The sequence below is a fragment of the Oryza glaberrima genome, chromosome 12, assembly GCF_000147395.1.
Source record: "Oryza glaberrima chromosome 12, OglaRS2, whole genome shotgun sequence".
In the NCBI taxonomy this organism is placed as follows: domain Eukaryota; kingdom Viridiplantae; phylum Streptophyta; class Magnoliopsida; order Poales; family Poaceae; genus Oryza; species Oryza glaberrima.
This window is the reverse complement of record NC_068337.1, coordinates 15,627,926-15,649,889: the sequence shown is the minus strand read 5'-3', so window position 1 is coordinate 15,649,889 and position 21,964 is coordinate 15,627,926. Positions and strand designations below refer to the sequence as shown.

Below are 21,964 nucleotides of genomic sequence, written 5' to 3'. Positions count from 1 at the left end.
GACGTAATAATTCTCATCGGCCGATTCTAGGACTCTGAAACCAATACTGATTCTAGGCCGATGATGTCTTCGGGGCTTACCAAATTTCGTTGTTAACAATGTGCTAATGGGTGGATTTGATATATTCCTTTTTTTTTCCTTGAAAGTGTTCTTGTTCAATTCCTGTAAATTATTCCTTTTCAATTCCTGTAAGAAATAGGTGCTACATAGATCGCAGATTATGCATTGGAATTGTTATTTTCCATCACCCTGATGATCATAATACATTCTTCATCAAAGCGAACTGTGCCATGGGAATGTCCCCACTTCAAGCTGAACTCACTCATTGCTCTACAATTGGCCTCCGTAATTGCACAAATAATTTTTGAACTTTGCAGATATGATCCACCTTACAGATTATAGCACAATTGCATCAACGTTCAGTAAAGGAGATTTCCAGGAGTATCCCAGACACTGGAGTCTCAGACCAATACTCAGTGAAATGCAGTGTGCGGTACAAGGAAATCATCTACAGGTGAACTGGATTCCAAGAAAGATCAATAGAAAGGCTGACAGGCGCATGATGCTAGGGACAAATTGATTCACAGTTCTCAGTTTGTTTGTAACAATACCACTCACCTAGCTTATCCGCATATCTCTTGTCATGCAGGAAGGCTGGAAAATGTCTTCAGAGGATCTCATTCCTCTATCTCTCATGTATTTTGCTTCTAACTCTATATATCTATATTATATAATACTAAATATATTGAACATTCAAAAGAAAATGATACCTAATTTACTTGGTATGTTTAGATATTATATCCATGCATTCAGTGATATAAATAAGATTGGAAAAAAGTTCTATTTTTGTTAATGTTGTATTTTATATTCACAATTCATACGAAGGATATTTGTCAGATTATTTTGTACATATAACACAGGATTAATCCTGAAAGGGCCTTGATGTCGCCTAGAGGGGGGTGAATAGGTGTTTCTAAAATTTACTTCAAATCGCAGCGGTTAAAATCAGGGCCCAGAACTTCCTGGCAAAAGGTCCGAAACTTCCTGACAGCTTTTTCTCACAAGCAGAGAAAACTGCCCGGAACTTCCGGGGATCTTCCTAGGAACTTCCGGGCAGTTGTGAATTGCTATTTCAAGCACCTCACAACAAGTAAATTAAATCACAAGGAAGCCTAAACCATAGAGAGGTACAACATGTCTGAAACAAGAGTAATACACATGAAAATATACAAGATAGCACAAGTGATCATACAATGGGAGACATGATAGCACAACTAGGCAAATAAGGAGAAAAGCATCACAATCACAAAGATAAAGAGAGTGAGAGGAGACAAACGATTTGTTTCCCGAAGTTCGGATTCTCCACCGAGAATCCTACGTCTCCGTTGAGGAGCTCCAAAGAGCCGGGTCTTGATTAACCCCTTGCCTCACCAAGCAAAGGCCTAGGAAGAGGTCTCCGGTATTCAAGCCAACACCCCTAGGTACTTCTCTTTGGTTTCAAGTGACCACCAAGAGAACACCACAAGTGAGGCTTGCTCTACCAAAACGACCTCCTAAACCTCAGCTCGGAATTCACTCACCGTGTATTCCGTTTCCTTTTGGAGGTGGAATAACGCCCTCACAAACTTGCCCGGGTCAATCCACAACCTTGTTGGAAACTCGCGGGCGACACCTAACCGTCTAGGAGGTCACCCTCCAAGAGTAACAAGCTTCAAATGATAGCCCAACGAGATACCCCAAGTGCTCAAGTCATCCTAGCCTTCAAACCCTTCTCCAATCCTCACCACCACCCTCAAAATCACTCTCTCACTCAAGAAGTACATAAGATTTGGGTGGAGGAAGCAAAATCACATTGGGAGAGGCTAGAACAAGCTAGGGAACACAAGAACTAAAGTGGAATGGCCAAAGGGTGACCTGGGGACGAGATCCATATATATAACGGCTAGGTGACGTCATCTAGCCGTTACTCACAAGTTTGAACTGGAAACCTGCCAGGAGGTTCTGGGTAAAAGTGCCAGGAACTTCCGAGCAGCACTTAGGAAATTTTTCAACCTCACCTCGGCGCTAGGAAGTTCCGGACAGAACCTCCGGGTGGGACTCTCTGTCCCGAGTAGAGCCATTTTCAAAAACAGCTCCTAAAAATATTTCAACACTTGGACACCACTAAGAGCAATTGTGTTATCTCAGAACCACACTTGGAACCCCTCTTAATAGTACAGTTTTTCCTAAACTCAAAGCGAAAAAGTAAACTAGTCTAACTCGGCTCCGAGTCTTCTCGCCGCTTTGATTTTGATGTTTTGGGGGGGGGGGGTCTCCAAACATCCTAGCCCACTTCTAAGCAACCTGGGACTAATACACCACTAGGAATGTCATCTTCTTGCTTCACCTTGAGGGTTGTCAACGTCAACGCCATTTCACTATTGGGACTATTCTCACCTACACTCATTAAGCATATTAGTCCCAAATCAATTATACCTTTGCCTTGATCAATGCCCACTTTGGATTTTGACTTGATGTTCATCGAAGAACCACATCCTCTTGATCCTCGGCATTCCATCTCGCGGTCTTCTTATAATTGATACGGATTACTCATAGCTTCAAATGGCCTCGCACGGTCCATCATGACCATCATGACAAAGCCTTCACTCGCCCTTCACTACCGGATTCGGTCCATCGGTGCCAAGCCTCTCCCCGCATGGTCCATTGTAGCCGAGCCTTGCTTGCCCTTCACCGTTTTGCCATAAATAGCCATTTCATACCCCGCATCATCAATGTCTTCACTTGCTCCTCATCAAGGTATAATGTCCATCTTCTAGCCTAGCTTTGCTTTCTCTTCACCGGTTTGCCATAGATAGCCATTTCATACCCCGCACCATCAATGTCTTCACTTGCTCCTCATCAAGGTATAATGTCCATCTTCTAGCTTTAATCTTTTAACTTGATGCCAGAACTTAACCTAATCTCACCAACTCATGGAAATAGTTAGTTCCAACAATGGGTTGTCATTAATCACCAAAACAATCACCACACTCTTAGGATCATAGATATTCCAATCTCCCCTTACAAGGCAACTCTAGTGCATAGATCTTTCAAATCCAATTAATGTATACAGAGTGGCCTTAGTCCTTTTTGTAACATGAAACAAAGCCATGGCATTTTCTTCTTTTTACAAAAGAGCATTACACAAAGGAAAAGAATGTAGAAAGTAGCAATATATTCCTCTACTAAACAATATTATGGCGATTAGAGATGCGGAAACACGATATCATCTAGGATACCTTTCTAACGACAACATCTCATCTTCCATGCTGTACTGTCTACTTATTATTACTTCTTCGATGTCCCCTCTAGCTGATATGCAATGCCCTGCAACTCGGGATACTTCATATCTACTTGGTTCTATATTATATGGAGCAAGTTTGGTTTTAGCTCGCAAGTTTTCAAGCCTTATTTCCACTTCTCTCATTGTTGGTCGGTGTTGTCCATTCAACTTAGTACACATTGCCGCTAGTGTTGCTACTTCTTCAACCTCCCCATTCTCCTCTTCCTTGACTTGGGGATCTATTATTTCAACCAATTTGCCTTCTTCCAGTAGGGAGGCAAAATGTGGAACAAGACTATCACCTCTATCAGTCCTATATATAGGCTTTTTTCGGGTAAGTAGTTCTATAAGAAGAACACCAAAACTAAAAACATCACTTTTGTCGGTTAGACGACCGGTATAGTAGTACATGGGATCTAGGTAACCAATTGTTCCTTGAACAACCGTAGTCACTCCAGTCTGATCAATCGGAATGTACCTTGAAGCTCCAAAGTCTGATATCTTTGCTGTTAAATTATCATCAAGAAGTATGTTAGATGCCTTGATATCTCTATGAAATATTGGTGTTGTTGTGGCTGAGTGTAGATAGACCAAGGCTCTACTAACTTCAAGTGCAATCCTTATTCGGTCCACCCATGATAGAGATATAGGTCCATCGACGTGAAGATGATCATCAAGAGAACCATTTGAAATGAATTCATAAACCAACAATGGAACTTCTGTCTCAAGGCAACATCCTAGAAGCTTCACCACATTTCTATGATTCACTTGGGAAAGGATTGCAACTTCATTTATAAAATCATCTATTTCTCTTTGCACTACAATCCTTGATTTTTTTAATGGCAACAACATGCAAGTCTAAAATTCCTTTGTATACAATGCCATGTCCTCCACCACCAACTTCACGAGTTTTATCAAAATTGTCCGTTGCTTTTTCTAGCTCCCGTAAGGTCAATATCATTCTTTCACCAATATTTGCATTTTGCGACATCAATTGTTGCAGGAGTAGCCCATGATTTTGCTTGAAAAATATCTCTTTCATCCTTTTCACCTTATGTAGCTTTATTTTCCGTACTATGAAAGGTGCAGAAAGTGCCATAATTAAAATACTTATGCCACCACTAACTCCCAAACCAATTGTTAAACCTGAAAATTCGTAAAGGAAAGAATTCAAGAATTTGGATCAAGAACATACATAAATAAATAAGTAATATGTGTGTGTGTTTGTTACTCCATTTGTCCTAACAGTAATACAATCATAGCATTCAAAAGACAAACTAGTAGGAAAGGAAAATATCTTAGATGTCTTTTAGTAAATAAGAGGTGGTTGGGAGTGGGATGGTGGTTGGGGCTAAGATGGAGAAAATTTGAACGAGAGGTGTTTGGATAGAAAGTAGTACTCTATAATTGTATTCTTCTTTATAAGATTTGAATGCTTGGATTGTATTCTTTGATGGAGGGAGTACAATATTGGTACCTGACACAGAATGCTTGATCTTAATACACCCTCCTCTTATTGTTGGATCCCCCTCGGTTCCACTGTGGCAATGGCATTGAAAACTCCCAAACGTATTCACACATTGTCCATAGCATGAGTAAGATTCCGGGTGCATACACTCATCAATGTCTAGAAGAAATATAACATAGAAGAATATATGATGACCAAATTAATTAATCATGGGAAAGAAGAACGATAACAAGTCAAGAGAAAAGCCAGATTAGTAAATAACATAGCCATATATGGGGAGCCAATATTGCATAAAACTCTAGCAAGCTAACTACTTCCTATGTTCACAAACACAAATCATTTTGATAAGCATCCGACTAAAGTTTCAAAAGTTTGTCTCATCGTCTTTTTAAATATATATTTAGAAACAAGTAGTAACATTTTTAACTCAAGACAAATATATTATGAAAATATACTCAATTATAGATTTAATGAAACTAATTTAGTGTTGTAAATATTACTATATATATTTATCTACGAACTTGATTAAATTTGGAGTAGTTTGACTTTAACCAAAATCAAAACGACTTATTATCTGAAACGGAGGGATCACATATACGTGTTGTTAGAAATTGTTTATTAAAAATATACATTGTAATATTTAAAATGTTTATTAAACATAATATATATTGTAATATTAGAAATGTTTATTAAACATTGGAGAGCACAAATTAGTGGTCGAAGTTATATAATTTGAAAGGGAGTAGCTATATTTATGGCGCCATATTTTTCAAAAAAAAATAATCGGACTTGATGAGTGCCTAACTGAATACTCCCGCTACTTAGTTAAGTCGTTATACCTTTACATCCATTTGGAATTGAAGCATTGCCCGTTAAGCCGAGAGGACACTGGCAAAGATACCCTCCTTCTGTGTTCTTGCAATCTCCATAACAGTAGCCAGGGGAATGACATTCATCGATATCTAACAAATAATCATGAGCGTATATTTTAGTTAGGCGAGTCATTGAAACATTAATGAACCTGAAGAAATAAAGGGACGTACCAATGACTAGGATATTAATTTCCTCTGATTCTAAATGTAAGTATTTTATAATTTTTGACAGAAACAGTCCTTTTAAATGTATGCACAGATCGAAAGAAGGAAAATAACCTTACTGCTCTTCATTTATACTAAAGAGAGTGGTAACACATTTTTTTTTAGAAAAATCAAACATAGGTAAAACAGAAAAGATAATGCATAAAAGTTCTAAAACAACTTGTGTTAGTACTAATATTCTTAAATAGATGTCATCTAAAATTACTTTATGCAATCAAACCTTGAAACTTTAAAAGATTGTTTAATGAAAACATTAGAGAAGAGAAAATGGTAATTGATATATTATTTGTCATAAAAAACACTTATATTGTTACTATACTTTTAAAGCTTTCATAAACATACATAGTTAGAAAGTAATGATAAATTGTGTATTCAAGATTGCGTAGATATAAACTGGGCAAAAACAAATGGAGGTAGTATTTAATTAAGACATATATATAGTTGAGCATTCTAAGTGCCCTATTCGGTTCATAGCAGGATTGCAATTTTGGTTCAAAATTTCCAACCCGGCAAGTGATTATCTCGGCCGAGATTTCCTTTTTCTCTCAGAATTTTGCAAATTTAGTCAAATTCAGTTAAATTATGTTAAAATTTCAAGAAATTTTGGCCCAAAAATCCAGAAATTTCAGGGATTTTGGTAGAACCGAAATGAGCTAAATTTTGGGTGAAATCGAAATTGTAAGCCTTGGCTCATAGGATTTCCAAATCAAGAAATTACGTAAAGTAAAGGATTAGAATATCACATCTATTTAATTCCTTAGGAATTTTTCCAAAAAAGATCTCATCTCATCCTAAGAATCGTACTCCTTCCGGATTGAAAATACTTGTCGTTTAGAACAAAGGCACGGTCTTCAAAAAATAACTTTGACCATTATTTTTTATTATAATATGTATAAAAATATTTAAAATATATATATGATTTTATTAAAGTACTTTTTAAGACTAATCTATGCATATAGTCACCATATTTGAAAGACAAATATTTTTAAAATGATTCAGAATCAAAGATTTTAAAGTTTGACCTCACTCTTGTCTAAAACGATACAAGTATTATCAGCTCGGAGAGGGTATAAAATAAGCTCGTAAGACTACCATCCTTAGAAATTTGGTAAGATCCATTCTTATGAAACAAGTGATATATGTTGAAAAAAATCCTAAGGATTCAATTCCAACAATTGTTAAAAAAAAATGTCCTAAGGTTTCATATAGAAATCATTTAAACCAAACGAGCCCTAAAACGACCAACATTAATCATCCGAGCGAGCACACACGTACCATGGCATCCACCAGCAACGTAGGGATTTCCTCGGTAACCCTCTGAGCAGACGCAGCTATACCCAAGGAGGGCATTACCACCACCCTTGTAATCCTCACAAAAGCTGTGTTCGCTGCGGCACTCGGCGCCGGCCGTCGAGTTCGCCGGCGTCGTCGAACACGACGAGTTGCTTCTGATCACAAAGTCTAGCGTGGCCGGGAGCGCCGCCGGAGTGGCGCTGCGGCCGGCGATCTCTTCCGTGAAATCCAGCGTCTCGTCCGTGATGTAGGCGATGTAGTGGAAGTCGAAGCTATGGAGGTTCTTCTCCTGCAGCTGCTTGATCTGGATGGTGTAGGAAGGGTAGCCCAGCATGATGTTTGCCTGGCAGCAGCCGACGCCGGAGCACTTGCCGTTCCAGGCGCCGATGATCGCGATGGTGTGGCCGTCGCCGCCGTCGCCGTCGTCGTGAGCCGCGTCGTCGTCGCCGCCGACCGGTGGGCAGACGGCGGTGCAAGAGCTGACCAGGTTGTCGCTGTGGCGGCGGTCTCCGCCGCGGAGGTCGATGCGGGCGTTGCATCCCATCAGCGCGATCGTGTTGCGCCTCGACACGACGAACGGGCCCCCGTCGTCGTCGGCGGCGGCGGCGGCGCGCCATGTCGTCGTCGCATTGATGACGCCGCGCTGCACGTCGTCGGCGGGGTCGAACGCCATGGCGGTGGCGTTGACGCGCACGGTGGAGTTGGGGATGGAGATGTCGAGCACCTGCACGGTGCCGTCGCCCATGAACAGCCTGGTGTCGTTGCTGCTGCAGGTGAGGTTGAAGCCTGGGTGGTAGCAGCCGGGCTCCACGCCGAACGGGTACTCGAAGCTGATGTCGCCGCAGCGGGTGGTGCAGTTCGTCGCCGCAGCTGCCGCTGCCGCCACCAGCAACGGCGGCTGCCGCAGAGCTGCTACGGCCGCCGCCGCCGCCGCGAACAACACGGCGGCTTGCACTCTTCTCATCTCGATCGATCGATCTCCACAAACTAGTAGCTAACTAGCTTAGATCAATGGTGGTCGTGATATGATGGATTTTCTTCTAGCCACTGTCAAGGTTCTGGGATTCATTTTCGTAAAAAATTCGGGCCTCACCGAAACGGACGAATTTCGGAAATTTCAGAAATTTCGGACAAAATTTGACCGAATTTGCTGCAATTTTTAAACAAACAAGCTGAAAACTGGGGGAAAAAAGAAAGGATCATACCGGCCTCAGCACATAAGCAGAATAACACCATTGATGCAAATTTTAAAACAATCATCAGACAACTAGCTAAAATCATCGAAGGATCATCCAGGCTCCAAGCATCAGCACACAAGCAGAATAACCAGAATAACAGTAGTACCAGTTTTACTTCCAAGTTCATTACAAATGCAATAATGCAGTCCTAAAGGCTAAAGCCAAGTTCATAACTGCATATGCATACTGCTAATAGCAAGTTCATGGTCATAACCACATAATTGTAGTCCATAAGTCTAGTCATCACTCCATCATAGAGTCTAAAGTCTAAAATAATTACAGTCCACCCATACATACACCCAAAAGAATTACAGCCATACACCCAAAAGTCAGCTATCAAATGTCAGTTGTCACTGGCACCATTCACTTTGATGGTGTCCAACCATGACGCCGAATGATCATATATGCCCCCAAAAAAAATGCTCCATAGTTGCTGGACTGTACCTGAACATCATGCATAAAACATATTAAGAATGTTTTTTGGTGAATCAACTGGATCAACTGGTTGGAAATGGTATGACAAGTACAAAATATGCTCAGCATGGCTGAAACATGTCAAACCAAGCACAATCAAATTGGCAGAAGAACAAAAACTCATGAAGATACAAATATTATTATTTCAGAGAGTATTATACTTAAGCATGAAACTGATATAATCAACACTAGCCAAAATCATAAATGGGGCATGCAACTTACATAAGTGACTTGCTACTCTCTCATGTAGAGGCTCTGGATTCTCCTCTTCTTTCGCTTGAGTCGTCCAGATCCAGCTGAAGCTTCTATGTCTTGATCAACCCTGGTTGATGTTCTCACAAGCTCATCTTGGTCAACCCATGTTGAGGTTCCTATATGCTCATCACAATTGTCATCATTATTAGCAGTGAGTTCATCAATACCATCATCATGATTGTTATCATCTTCACCACCAGATGAGGCGTCATCAAATTCATCCTCTTCATCCCCAGCTTCACTTTCCTCAAACTCAATCTCCTCACCCTCCACATCCACTCTTGCCCTCCTCCCTTTCCTATTACCACCAGTAGCAAAATCCCTCTCAAAGCTCTGATACATTCCAATCAAAGAAGGGCCTACTTCATCAGTGGACTTATCCAACCAGTCCCATATTGGATTTTCCTCATCAAATACTGCAGCATCCAACATGATAGCACATGGATCAACTTCCTTTTGTTGTCCACTCTCATTCTCTTGGATACGTACTTTCAAGTTATAATGAACATACACAAGCTTATGTAGCTTGTCGTAGCTTAGTCGGTTCCTAATCTTCGTATGCACCAATGCAAAAGTGCTTCAGTTTCTCTCGCAGCCACTGGATGACACACATTGCGAAACAATACGCAATGCATACTTTTGTAAGGTAGGAACTTCTCCTCCAAATTGGAACCACCAAGCACCTGCCAAATAAGAATATCATTACAGATAAAGGTAATTTGATTACTCACTTAATTGCAAAAAGATATGCTAATTACTACATAAAAATGAATGCAAAATTTATCCACGTTATTACATTAGTTAATCTAGATATTTTTCAACAGCAAAGAGATAATCCATATGAACTAGCATTTAATTACAACTCTTTCTTAAAGTGCTTAAAGATAGAACTATGATAGGATAGATAAGACTTACTTGGGGACATAGATGACGCTCCAGCACGTGCCACATGCCGATTAAACCTCCCAATGCACTCCTTAAAATTCACTACTTCTTTAATTGCCTGAACGGCATCATCGGGTGTCTCTGCCATCTTCTCCAAAGCATCTGTTAGCGCCAAAGCATATACAGGATTTTTGCTAGAGTTGTACTTATAGTGAGTATCCGGATCAAGAACAGCAGCTACAAGTGAATGGTGGAAAAGAGAAGTTAGAAATATAACCAGTGCAGTACATATGTAAATTGTTAATTTGTTATTAATAGATTGATCAATACCTACAACCATTAGTGTATTTGTTTCCATCTTGCAAACTCTTTTGGTCACCTTACTCATGAATGCTTGGAATTGACGTGACCCTCCACCAAGCTGAGCTTCCATTGCATGTATGGCTGCCATCATTCTTGTCTTGAAACTAGGGAGTGTACAATTCTTTTGTGTATCAGCATATCGCAGCACCAAATAGAGTGGCTTCACTGCACCTACTACCCACTCCAGTGCTGACCACCATGTACTGCTTGTCAAGCATGCTTCAGTGTAGTCATAGCTCTCATCATCTGTCCAATCACTTTCTTTCCAATCTTTTGAAACCATCCATTTTCGGAGCTTGTCTTTCTTGTCAAGAAAACTCTGTAGAAACATGAACACAGTTCCAAAACGCGTAGCATTGGGCCTTATTAACTCCCCATCGATCATCCTCTTCATCTCATCATGTAACCTGTTATGGTTGTAAAAGAACCTACAGATCAACTTGGCACTTGCAACAACATTATTAACCCTCTGAAACTTAGCAATGTCTTTTAGCATGAGGTTGATAGTGTGAGCAGCACATGGTTGCCAAAAGATATGCTTATACTGTGCAACAAGCCTCTCACATGCTTTCTTGTAGTTTGACCCATTGTCTGTGACGATTTGGACAACCAGTTGAGGGCCAATCTCCTCAACAACAACCTTTCTAATCTCTTCATATATAAAATCTGCATGACAGCAAAACATTTATTTTTAGTATCTATTGGTAATACGTACAACTTATATTTCGACTTAATAGTTGAAACTAATTGCATGGCAGAAATTTAAAGGGAAAGGAAGACAACTTAAGTGACAACGAAACAATTATTTTTAGTATCTATTGGTAATACATACAACTTATATTTCGACTTAATAGTTGAAACTAACTGCATGGCAGAAATTTAAAGGGAAAGGAAGACAACTTAAGTGACAACGAAACAATTAATTTTAGTATCTATTGGCAGTAAATACAGTTTTTATCTGCAGCTGATAGTTGAAACTAATTGCATAGCATAAATTTAATAACCACAGCAAATTGCATAGCAAGAACTTAATAGGAAAGGAAGGAAACTTGAGGGACATTGATATATCATGCAGAAACATTTACCTGCGCTTTGCTTGTGAGCAGATACATCAATAGACTTATGGAAGAACATGCGTGCATTACAGTACACCATGAAGTTGATGATAGCCATGCCAGTAGGTCCTGTCCATGAGTCACACATAACAGTCACACCATATTGCTTCCAGTCTTGCTTGAACTGTTCAAGAGAATGTTCTGCTTCCTCAAAGTTTGCTTGCAAATATTCCCCATCAATTCCATTGGCAGTAGGAATTTGTGCTGTAGCGCCCAGTTGTTGAGTAAGTTTCATTGCAGCACAGAAGTACGGACAATCAGCTTTCAACCCAGCAATGTCGTTCGCATGGAACCACTTTGCCCAAGCTTGGCCCAATTTCTCTCTAGATCCCTCCAAAAGAACAGTGTCAATCCTAGGCTGCAAGGATACTTTGCTGCGTGCCAAGTCCTTATCAAAGTAGGCAGTGATACTCTTTTTACCAAGAGAAACACGGACACTACTCCCACTCCCACGCCTTCTTTCTATTGCACGAGAAAGGTTCTTATCTCTCAATGAGTTTCTTATTGCCATCTGAACTTGCCCTTCTTCATCACTTCCAAGATCAATCACCTCTTCTCCACCATTTAGCCCTTGCATAAGCTCTCTCTCCAAGCAGAGTTTTTTATGTTCTCTCTCTCTTTTCCTTTTCCTTGACAACTGTCGACCCTCCCTCATTGCATGCCGCATATTCGGGGGCACAGTGTTGCATGACCTCACTTCGCCTGTTATACCACCAAGATGCTCCCTTAGTCGGGTTGCACCTCCACCTTTGTTTGTGAACCTACAATACCCACATCTAAAGCCCTGGCCAGCAAGCTTTGTGCTATGATTCCACACATCTTCAATGTTTCCTAGACCTACTGTCCAAAAAAAATTTCATGCATAAAATTAGCAAAAAAAAAGAGGTAGGAAATTCACATATCAATTTAATTCAACTAGTAATAAGCTAACCAAGCTATAGAGCATGGACTCAAAACTATGCTGCTTTCTGTGCATCATTCATTCATTTGGCTGCAAAATTCACAAGCTAATCCAAGCATAGAACTAAGAAGGCATGAATGGGTAGATTTTAAATAAACATCAGCATGAATAGAATTAAATTGCTAGTCTTGACTCTTGAGGCTTCAGATCATTACTCTATACTGCATAGAATCTTGTTTTTTTTTTACAATTAGAAAGGCATCTGCTCCCATTATACTAAAGTATATCCATCTATAGCCAACTATCATTATCTACTGAGGACCTTTGCTCAACAAAAGACACTAGATTTGCATGTGTTTTGACCTTGCAATATAGAGCAGAACAGGTATGCTGGCCAAAGGACAAGCAACAAAGACATACATGGCCTTGCTATACATTTCACACAAACATCATTAGTTCTAACAAAACAGGGGGCATTGTTCCTTTACCTTGGCAAGCTGGTGGAGATCGTGGCACCGCAGCTCCTTGTGGCAAATCGGTAGCATCACCAACACCAATGCGTGCATCTGGTGCTGTTGCGTTGCCCCTGTTCCTCGTCCAACTGCCGCCGCCATTGCCTTGACCACCGGTGCCATCGCTGCCGCACGACGCCACCATGAGGGAATGAGGATTAGGGACTCAAGGAGAAGATGGTGGAGGGGAATAGGAGGAGATGGAGCTGGGAGACGGAGGAGGACGCTGGAGACAGAGGAGGACGTCGGAGCTGCTGCTCCGCGTCTCCGTCTTAGTCTCTCTACCAGCCGCCACCAGGGAAGGTGCACAGGGAGGAGAACGAGTGAACTAGGGTTTTTTGTGTGAGATTTGCACTTTTATACTAGGGCAAATACTTAAGGGCTGTTTTGGACCTTGGGCTGGGCTGAAAATTCAAATTGGGCCGAATTTTTTTGGCCGGTTTAGTGTTGTCTCGGGCTCCACCGAGATGGGCGAATTTCACCGAGTTTCGGTCCACTCGGTCCGAATCCCAGAACCCTGCCATGGACACCAGGCTTGGGTACTAGTCGTCGTCGGCTGTGAACGCCTGGATGCTGCTCAGCAGCTTGCCGCAGCGCTTGAGCATTAATCCGCGGTCAGTCCGAAGCTCGTCAGGGAGGGTGCGTTGCTACACTACAAAGAGCCAAAGATTCCAGTGCTCTGTGGTTGCTGGGAGGACTGACGCCCTGCTCCTTTCCTCCTTGTGCTCTACTTGTGTTCACAGAAAGAAGAAACGAAGAAGTGGCAGAAGAAAAAGAGAGGAGGATGGAGGAAGAAGACGAATATGACACGTGGGTCCCACGTAGAGGTGAGAGAGAAGACAGAAAACTCACTGGCGATGGAATGGTTCTAATTTTGTAAAATATAAGTGACACGGCTATATATAGGCGAATTAAAATGATATTTTTCTGAATAGTATATTTGTAATGGCATGGATTAAATTAACCATTTGTTTTCTATGCTTAAACAAGCGACGATGACTGAGTGTTCAGTTTTCAATGTACGGTCTCGGTTTTTTCGGGTTCGGTACTCGGTTTATATGCCCACCCCTAGGAACAGGTGATGGTCGATTCTTTCTCTTTTTCCTGCGGCGTGACACGTGGAAGCCGGCCGAACCGCCACCGCGTGACGCCTCCAGAAGAAAAAGTTGTTCACATTGGAGAGAGAGAGAGAGAGAGGAGCAACGCTAATCTGACGACGGCGTCTTCACAGAAGGAATAAAATCGGAAGGAGAAAGAAAAGAAGGGGGATGGAGGACACGTTGTCGCCTGGGCTAAGCTTCCGGGTGTCCACGTAGGCCCGCCGCATCCTCGTGGATTAGTTGGATGCCGCGCCTCGAAGGTTCTTGCTCGCGAAGAAAATCAATTTGACTCAGACTACTCTCTCCAATTAATCATTTCCTTATTTCACTTTCTGTGCTACTAGTTTAAAGTTTGCCAATTTAGGGCCTATTTAGTTCCAAACAAAACTTTTCACGCTACCACATATATAAAATATTTAATGTAAAAAAATCAATTACATAGTTCATCAAGAAATTACTAGACGAATATTTACTAATATGGTGATACAGTAAATATTTACTATTAATGGATTAATTATGCTTAATAAATACGTCTGGCAGTTTTTTGACGGAATCTATAATTTATTTTTATTATTAAACTATATTTAATATTTTAAATATCTACCCGTATATCCAATGTAATTTGGGATAAAATTTTACTAAACGGGCCCTTCGTTCGGGCCTTCGTGTTTAATACAGTAGTCTCCGGTTTCATACTAATGTTTTAGATAATAATTACTTGGTCTCCAAAATTTATAGTCCCAACATAAGTACACACTGGGAGTCTCTGACTATGTTTTTTTAATTATAATATAGAATAAATGAATAGTTTTTTATTATTGCACGTTACGAACATGTCTAATAAATATTATTCTAGGATCATTAAACTAAATACTTTTAAAGTTATGATAGTTGAAATTGTAAAATTTTAATTTTAAATTTATTAAAATGGTAAAAGAATTAAGTAATTACCAGATTAAACTTGATAGCCGCAGCAATGGGCTCCGTCCCCTATAGCCAAATACTGTTAATATGTCATGAAAACAATATTTTATTGATAAAAGTTTGATATATGTTTTCTTAGCGATTTACACATCTTTATAAAAAATAAATTTTGATAAAAAAATACTTTAAAATCAGTTGTACAACTAAATTTCAAAATTTAAATTTAGACAACGGATTCTGTACAGAGGTAAACAGGAGGCCTCTCCACAAGTAAGCCAATCTTCCGGAAAAGTGATTTCATCCCTCGTTTTGTATATGTTAATAGTTATAGAAAAAATATTAAAAAGCCACAAGATAAATTAATATAAAATACATCATTACACAAATATACAAACACAAATTCAACTTTTACAAGTTGTAAAAAAAATATAACTACAAATGTCCGATAATTATTTCTAATTTTATTTTTTTCAACTTGTAGAAATTAATTTTGACTATACGTTTATGTAGTGACATATTTTATATTAATCTATCTTTATTAAAAATTATTTTTTTTATAAATATTTAGATAAAAATGCAAGCAATAAGGAACGTACTGAAAATCCACATCCCAATCATCTAAACCGACAGCACGGCCCACACTATAAAAACCCATCACACCGCTCATCCAATTCATCTCTGCTCTTTCCAATTTCCAAACAATTCCAGCATCATCCATCTCTCTCTCGGTCCCTTCTTCCTCATCGATCTCTCGTAGCTACAGCTACTCACCCAGCCATGGACGGCAAGGACTCCACCACCACCCCCGCCCCTGCCCCGGCTCCGGCTCCGGCGCCGGCGGCAGAGCCTCAGACGACGGGGAACGCGCCGCCGCCGCCGCCGCAGCAGCAGCAGCAGCAGCCGGAGGCGGCGAAGTGGGGGACGAGGCAGATGGGCCCGCCGGCGGCGCCCGGGGCGCACCCGGAGAACCAGCAGGCGGCGCGGTGGACGGCGGCGAGGGGCGACCAGGAGCTCCCGCCCTACGTCATCATGGGCGAGGCGGCGGCGGCGCCGCTGCGGGGGCGGCCGGAGAGAGGGGACAGCCCGATGGAGCACATCCTCGACTTCTTCAACACCTGGAGCCGCAAGGCCGAGGAGCTCGCCTCCAACATCTGGTTCAACCGTAAGTAATCCAAAACTCTCAAATCTTTGCTTAAAATGTTTCCCGTTTTGAGTCTGATTTACAAAAGACAGTTTTAATTTTGGTGTTCTTTAATTTGAGGAGAAATTGATTAGGATTACCACTTTTACTCTGCTTCTTGCGCCAAAGCTTCTGCTCACGTGTGATTTGACCAGCCACGCCCACACGTGGCAGTAACAAGCTTTTAATTTTGGATCAAGAGTTTGGATTTTTGAGTCTGATTCAGGAAACAAGTTTGAATATTGATGTATTTTTATTGAAAGATATCAACTAGGATTAGTAACTGTATAGAACCACACCATTTGTCCAAAGTCCAAAAGTGTTAAGAATGTTTCAATTTTTAGTTTTTCTAAAAGAGATAATTATAGTTGTGTAGTCTTTGTGTTAAATTATTTCTTAATCTAAACTAAGCTGTTATTTTAATTCTTGTATGCATATAGATTTTTTTCTATTTTGTGGGGATGAGGTTAATTTTTTTCTTGGTGATAAAAAAATTGAAATAAATATATCTTTCATCTTTTATGAACGGAGGGAGTAATTACTGGTACTCAACAGAAATGCAAAATTAGATGCAAACTCTGATGCTTCTAGTTGCCGGAGCAGAGTTACCTTCTCTGCTTCAGATCACGTGTGCCACGTGTCCTTTGACCAGCGACACGTGTCACGAACAGGTTGCTGACGTGTCACCTTCTTCTTCCTTCGCTCCTCTTTCAGTGAAGACGGCGCCGTCGATGTCGGACGCGGCGATGGGGAAGCTGAGCCTGGGAGCGAAGGCCCTCAGCGAGGGCGGCTTCGACAAGCTCTACAAGCAGACGTTCGCCGGCGCCGGCGCCGACGAGCGGCTGAGGAAGACGTTCGCCTGCTACCTCTCGACGGCGACGGGCCCCGTCGCCGGCACGCTGTACCTGACCGACCGGAGCGTCGCGTTCTGCAGCGACCGGCCGCTCTCCTTCGCGGCGCCCTCGGGGCAGACGGCGTGGAGCTACTACAAGGTGATGATCCCGGTGGCCAAGGTCGCCGCCGCCGAGCCGGTGACGATGAAGGAGAGCCCGCCGGAGAAGTACGTGCACGTCGTGACGGTGGACTCGCATGACTTCTGGTTCATGGGGTTCGTTAGCTATGACAAGGCCGTGCACCACCTCGTCCAGGCCGTCTCCTCCCAGCAACGTGGCGGCGCCGCCGCTGACACGGCCGCCGCCGTCCCCGGAGACGGCAAGTGATGATCGGATCGAACGATGAGCTTTGTCTGTTTGGCTTTGTACAGTGTGGCTGTGTTTCATTACTTGTATTTTGATGTGTTTTGAGTATATATGCATGCTTTGGTGTCCTCCTACTAGTTGTTGGCATGTATGGAGGACATCATTTGTTATACTATATATACTACTAAATATTAGTTTGTCGAGGTCGCTATTGTGTGTATATAATTTGACAAACATTATAGGTTTTTATGCACTGATCACTGATGAATCATATTAGCACCTATTTCCTCGGTCCGGTCCTCTGTTTCATGTTATAAAACTTTCTAGTATTGTATTGTGTCTAGATTTATTAATATATATATAAATAAATATGGACAATGCTAGAAAGTTTTATACGAAGATAGTAATTTTCACCCCCTTTTGTGCACTCTAGAAAAAAATACTCGTACCAACTTCAGCTACCCAGCAGCCTGCGGGCTGCAGGCAGCTCATGAAGGCCAAATTGTTTACGTGCAGCCCGAACTGTCCAAATGCCCAACAGCTACAACCCCTGAGTGCCTTGTGTAAATTAAGTGTGCACTCGGGTTCTCTGTGCTCTAGATTCGCCCTGGCCGGCGGCTTGCCTGGTGCTAAAAATGGGAGGTTTTTCCATTTCCTTCTTTTGACCAGGGTTTTCCCCATGAGGAGGCAATGGCGAGCCGACACGTGGCACCGACCATTGTCTCTAGTGCCACACCGGATCCCATGTGAGTCGAGACCGGGCTTCGAGAAGCAGCTTCCCCACTCCCTCAGCCTCCACCTCTCCTTGGGCCGCCTCCACCTGCTGAGCCGCTGGCTCTTCTCGGCTATCTCCACCTGATGGGCCGTTCTCTCTCCTTGGGTTGGCTCTGCTCTCTGGGCCATCTTCTCTCCTCGAGCCACCTATTGGGCCGCCCCTGTACTTGGGCCACCCTCGCATGTTGGGCCATCGCAAAGGAACAGTCTACCTCGGCTGTGCGCGGTCTCACCTGGGGCGCCTCGTGCAGGCCCAATGGCGGTGGACCAAGGGCTGCAGGGGACATGACAATGGCTCACCGGGACAGCGTGGCGCCGGCAGCTCTCTCCTCTCCAATGCACACCCCTACCACGGCAAACGATGCGTTCTCCTCCGACGGCCTACGGTGTGACGCTAGCGAGGAGCAACGGACCTCCGGTTCCTCTGGTGTATGGTGCCATCGACGCTCTGCCAGCCACTCTGGTCGTCGTCGTGCGTCGACCCTAGCTCTCCTTTCCGATGACGCCGTCAGGCTACCGTTCTCCGTCGTCATAGTGTGGCTTCTGTGACGGGCGGACCGCTGGCCACCATCTCAGTACCTGGTGCAGCATCTCCGACGGGCGACAGGCCACCGGCTTTTCCTCAACCGACATCATCGGCTCCATCACTGGCTTCGTGCCTCCGGCGTCTCTCTCCTCCCCGACGTGCTTTGGCTTTCCTTTTACCGCTAGCCAATGACAATGGTGCAGCTCCCCCAACGCCTCAGGCTTCTCCATACCCACCAGCCAACGACAATGGCACGGTGCCCATGATGGAGACAACATCAACTCTCTCCCTCTCTGCCTCATTGGCTGACGGCGCCTTGAAGACGGGTGGACACCCTCTAGCAATCGGCATGTCTCCTCCGTCGCCTCGGTCTAGTCCGGGTTTCAGGGGCTCTGGGCGTGCTCCATCTCCACCACCACGGCCGCCGGTCTTGCCCTTGCCACCGGGAACTCTGCCGACCGACCCCTCATCTTCGGTTGTGGGGGACGGGTCCTGTTCGACGTGTCCGTGGTAGTCCTCGACTTTGACGGCCGGTCGATGACACATTTGCTCCCACCCTCGATCGTGGCGAACACCGCGTAGCGTGCCTTCCTCGCCAGCTTCTCCAAGCCCCTGCCTTCTGTGCTGCTCCCGCCACCCACGCCTATAGCACTTGTTGTCACAGTCGTGGGGGTAGCGCAGAAGTGCAACAAGAGGATGGCGGCCAAGCTCATGCTCGCTGGACCCAGTAACACGGTCTCGTGTGTGTAGCGCAACCTGATACGCAAGCTAGGGCTAGTGCTGAAGGAGGGTCTTGTCTCGGCCGAGGCATTTGCAGCTTACAACGCACTATTCTCTCAGGATCACGTCATTGCCATGTATTCGCTCTTCTCCAGCTACGACTAATTACCTCCCCCTCTCTCTCTCTCTCTGCATGGCTCCTCCTCTATGGGATCATGCAATGAGAATGTGTTGGTGTGGAACATGCAGGGTCTGAACTCACGTGCCCACCAAGATGTTGTCCGTGATGAATATGTCTTGCTACTCTATCTAGAGGAGACCAAAATGGATGTAATCTCGCCCTGAATTATTTTGGAAATGCTAGGCCTGGACTTTCACCATTCATTTTTGCATGCGATCGGTTGGAGTGGGCGTATGTTGCTTGCTTGGCGGACCGCCGTCTAGTCTATCTCCAACATTCACCATGCTGACTTCTTCAAACAGCGTTGGTTCATCACCACTCTGACGGTACCCCCTGGTGGCTCTCTGTAATCTATGGTCCACAGGAGGAGATGGACAAACTTTGATTTCTTGACGAGCCCCGGTCGTTGTGCTCTTCTCGTATGGGGCTATGAGTTGTCGCGAGTGATTTCAATCTAATTCTTGAGGCCCAGGACAAGAACAACATGAACCTCAATTGTAGCATGATGGGCCGCTTCACGGCTGATTGACGAGCTGGACCTCCGAGAATTGCCACTCCATGGCCGTCGCTTCACTTGGTGCATAGAGCGCGATTCCCCCACGATCGTCAAACTTGATCATGTCTTCTTTTCCACGGATTGCGAGGAGTTTTTCCCATCTTGTCTCCTTCAAGCGGCCTCCTCCATTATCTCTAATCACTGTGCTCTACTCCTTTACTCTTGCGATTCTCGTCAAAAGCACATCGCTTTCACTTCGAAGCGATCTAGCCTAAGTTCGACGGCTTCCTCCAAGTCGTGTAGGACGAGTGGCAACTACCGGCCCATCTTCCCCAATGGCAGCACTCGCTTGGGGTTTCTCTAACACAGCTAAGTGCTTGCAGAGCTAGAGCTACCAGCAAGTGGGCAATGTCTATCTTCGATTGCTAATGGAGAAGAGCTTATATTTCGGCTCGAGGTCATGTAAGAGTCTCGCCCATCTCTCCATTGGAGTCCTGGTTATGGCATGACCTTAAGTTGAAGTGCCTTGACCTTGCTTCAGTTGAGCATACCATTGCGCACCAGCATTCGCGTCTTGTTTGGCTCAAGGAGGGTAATGGCAGCACCAAGTTTTTCCATCTTCACACTAAGGCCAGGCGGCAGAGGAACTGCATCACGCGCCAGCGCGCTTGCCTCTACTCACTTTTGCAGTGTCATGGGGACGTGCATCGAGCGAGACCTTTGTCTTGACCCCCACTCTCTTGATCTCTATTCGGTAGACTTTGCTGGCCTAGACAACATCTCCTCTGAGGATGAGGTGTGGGCGGTAATCAAGCAGCTACTTTTAGATAAGGCGCCTGACTATAATGGTTTCACAAGCCATTTCTACAAATCTTGCTGGCCAATGATCAAGTGGAAATACCGGTTGCCCTTAACACCCTCTTTTTGGCGAACAACCATGGTCTCGCCTCCCTCAACGATGCCCTCATCTCTCTCTTGCCTAAGAAAAATGAGGTTGTTCAAGTTAACGATTTCCACCCGATAAACCTCATCTTCAGTTTTGGCAAGCTGTTTTCTAAGGTCCTAGCGTCCTGCCTCACTCCCCACCTCCACGAGCTGGTGGCGGTTAATCGAAGTGCTTATGTCAAAGGCCGTTCACTCCATAACAACTTTCGCTATGTCCAGCTTGCAGCCAAGGCACTCCATGCTAGGCGCACGCCCCATCTGCTCCTCAAAGTGGACATTGCGAAGGCCTTTGACAAGTTAGTTGGCTGTTCCTGCTCAAGGTGCTTACCTACCTTGTGTTCAGCAATCGATGGCGTGATTGGATCTCCCTGATTCTCCGTTGCTCCTCTTCCCGGGTGCTGGTCAACGGGGTACCGAGCCACCATTTCCTACACTGTAGGGGGGCTCTAGCAGGGCGATCCCCTGTCTCCCATGCTCTTCCTCCTTGTCAAGTATGTGCTAAATGGGCCCTTCAATCTGTGTGCACTCTTGTGATTAGCCGGAAATATGTTTCTTTGCATGTTGGCTCATTCTCCTTCATTTGGTAGCCAATCCATGTATTTATAATATTCTCCAAGGGAAATTATTTGAAACAAATATGCGTGTAAAAATGCTAGTTCTATATATTTATTTGTTAAGATAATTGACGGTCGAAATCGGTACTTAACAACTGTCAACGTTGATATATTCTCATATGTCAACGTAGGATCCACGTGCATGCTGACTAGTGTTGATTTTTTTTTTCTACAAGTAAACTACTTGGTTTAAAATAAGTGAGGAATGTAAACGACCGAATTAGACAAGCAAAAATATACTCCATTATGATCAGACAATATGAAAATTAGTATTATGCTTTAAAATTCACAACCAATGGTGCGGCCTCAAATTATCTTTCTCCATATATGGAACTCCCTGGTTCCATTGACAACAATGAAAAAGAACATGTATACATAACAG

The 21,964-nt window shown here is 43.5% G+C and overlaps 2 protein-coding genes and 1 pseudogene across 2 annotated transcripts; 1 reads left to right on the top strand and 2 right to left on the bottom strand.

The window, feature by feature from the left end:
* Window positions 1-3,265: 3,265 nt before the first annotated feature.
* Window positions 3,266-8,144, bottom strand: LOC127756320 (wall-associated receptor kinase 2-like; annotated as a pseudogene).
* A 982-nt stretch (window positions 8,145-9,126) lies between these two features.
* On the bottom strand, window positions 9,127-13,068 carry LOC127756319 (uncharacterized). Its single transcript, XM_052281693.1, has 6 exons — window positions 12,900-13,068; window positions 11,481-12,347; window positions 10,363-11,061; window positions 10,151-10,269; window positions 9,785-9,830; window positions 9,127-9,563 (listed from the first exon to the last, which is right to left on the bottom strand). The coding sequence occupies exons 1-6, from the start codon at window positions 13,066-13,068 to the stop codon at window positions 9,127-9,129; spliced, it is 2,337 nt and encodes a 778-aa protein (XP_052137653.1).
* Window positions 13,069-15,631: 2,563 nt separating this feature from the next.
* LOC127756805 (GEM-like protein 5) lies at window positions 15,632-17,581 on the top strand. Its single transcript, XM_052282182.1, has 2 exons — window positions 15,632-16,109; window positions 16,842-17,581. The coding sequence occupies exons 1-2, from the start codon at window positions 15,725-15,727 to the stop codon at window positions 17,345-17,347; spliced, it is 891 nt and encodes a 296-aa protein (XP_052138142.1). The 5' UTR covers window positions 15,632-15,724; the 3' UTR covers window positions 17,348-17,581.
* Window positions 17,582-21,964: the final 4,383 nt, after the last annotated feature.

Bases quoted from the DNA above. Each gene is read 5' to 3' on its own strand.
- LOC127756805 (XM_052282182.1), top strand. From the start codon at position 15,725: ATGGACGGCAAGGACTCCACCACCACCCCCGCCCCTGCCCCGGCTCCG. The intron at 16,110-16,841 runs GTAAGTAATCCA...CTCCTCTTTCAG, and splicing joins CTCCAACATCTGGTTCAACC to TGAAGACGGCGCCGTCGATG.
- LOC127756319 (XM_052281693.1), bottom strand. From the start codon at position 13,068: ATGGTGGCGTCGTGCGGCAGCGATGGCACCGGTGGTCAAGGCAATGGC. The intron at 10,270-10,362 runs GTATTGATCAAT...ATTCACTTGTAG, and splicing joins AAATACACTAATGGTTGTAG to CTGCTGTTCTTGATCCGGAT. The intron at 9,564-9,784 runs GTATGCATTGCG...TGGATGCTGCAG, and splicing joins GAAGTTCCTACCTTACAAAA to TATTTGATGAGGAAAATCCA.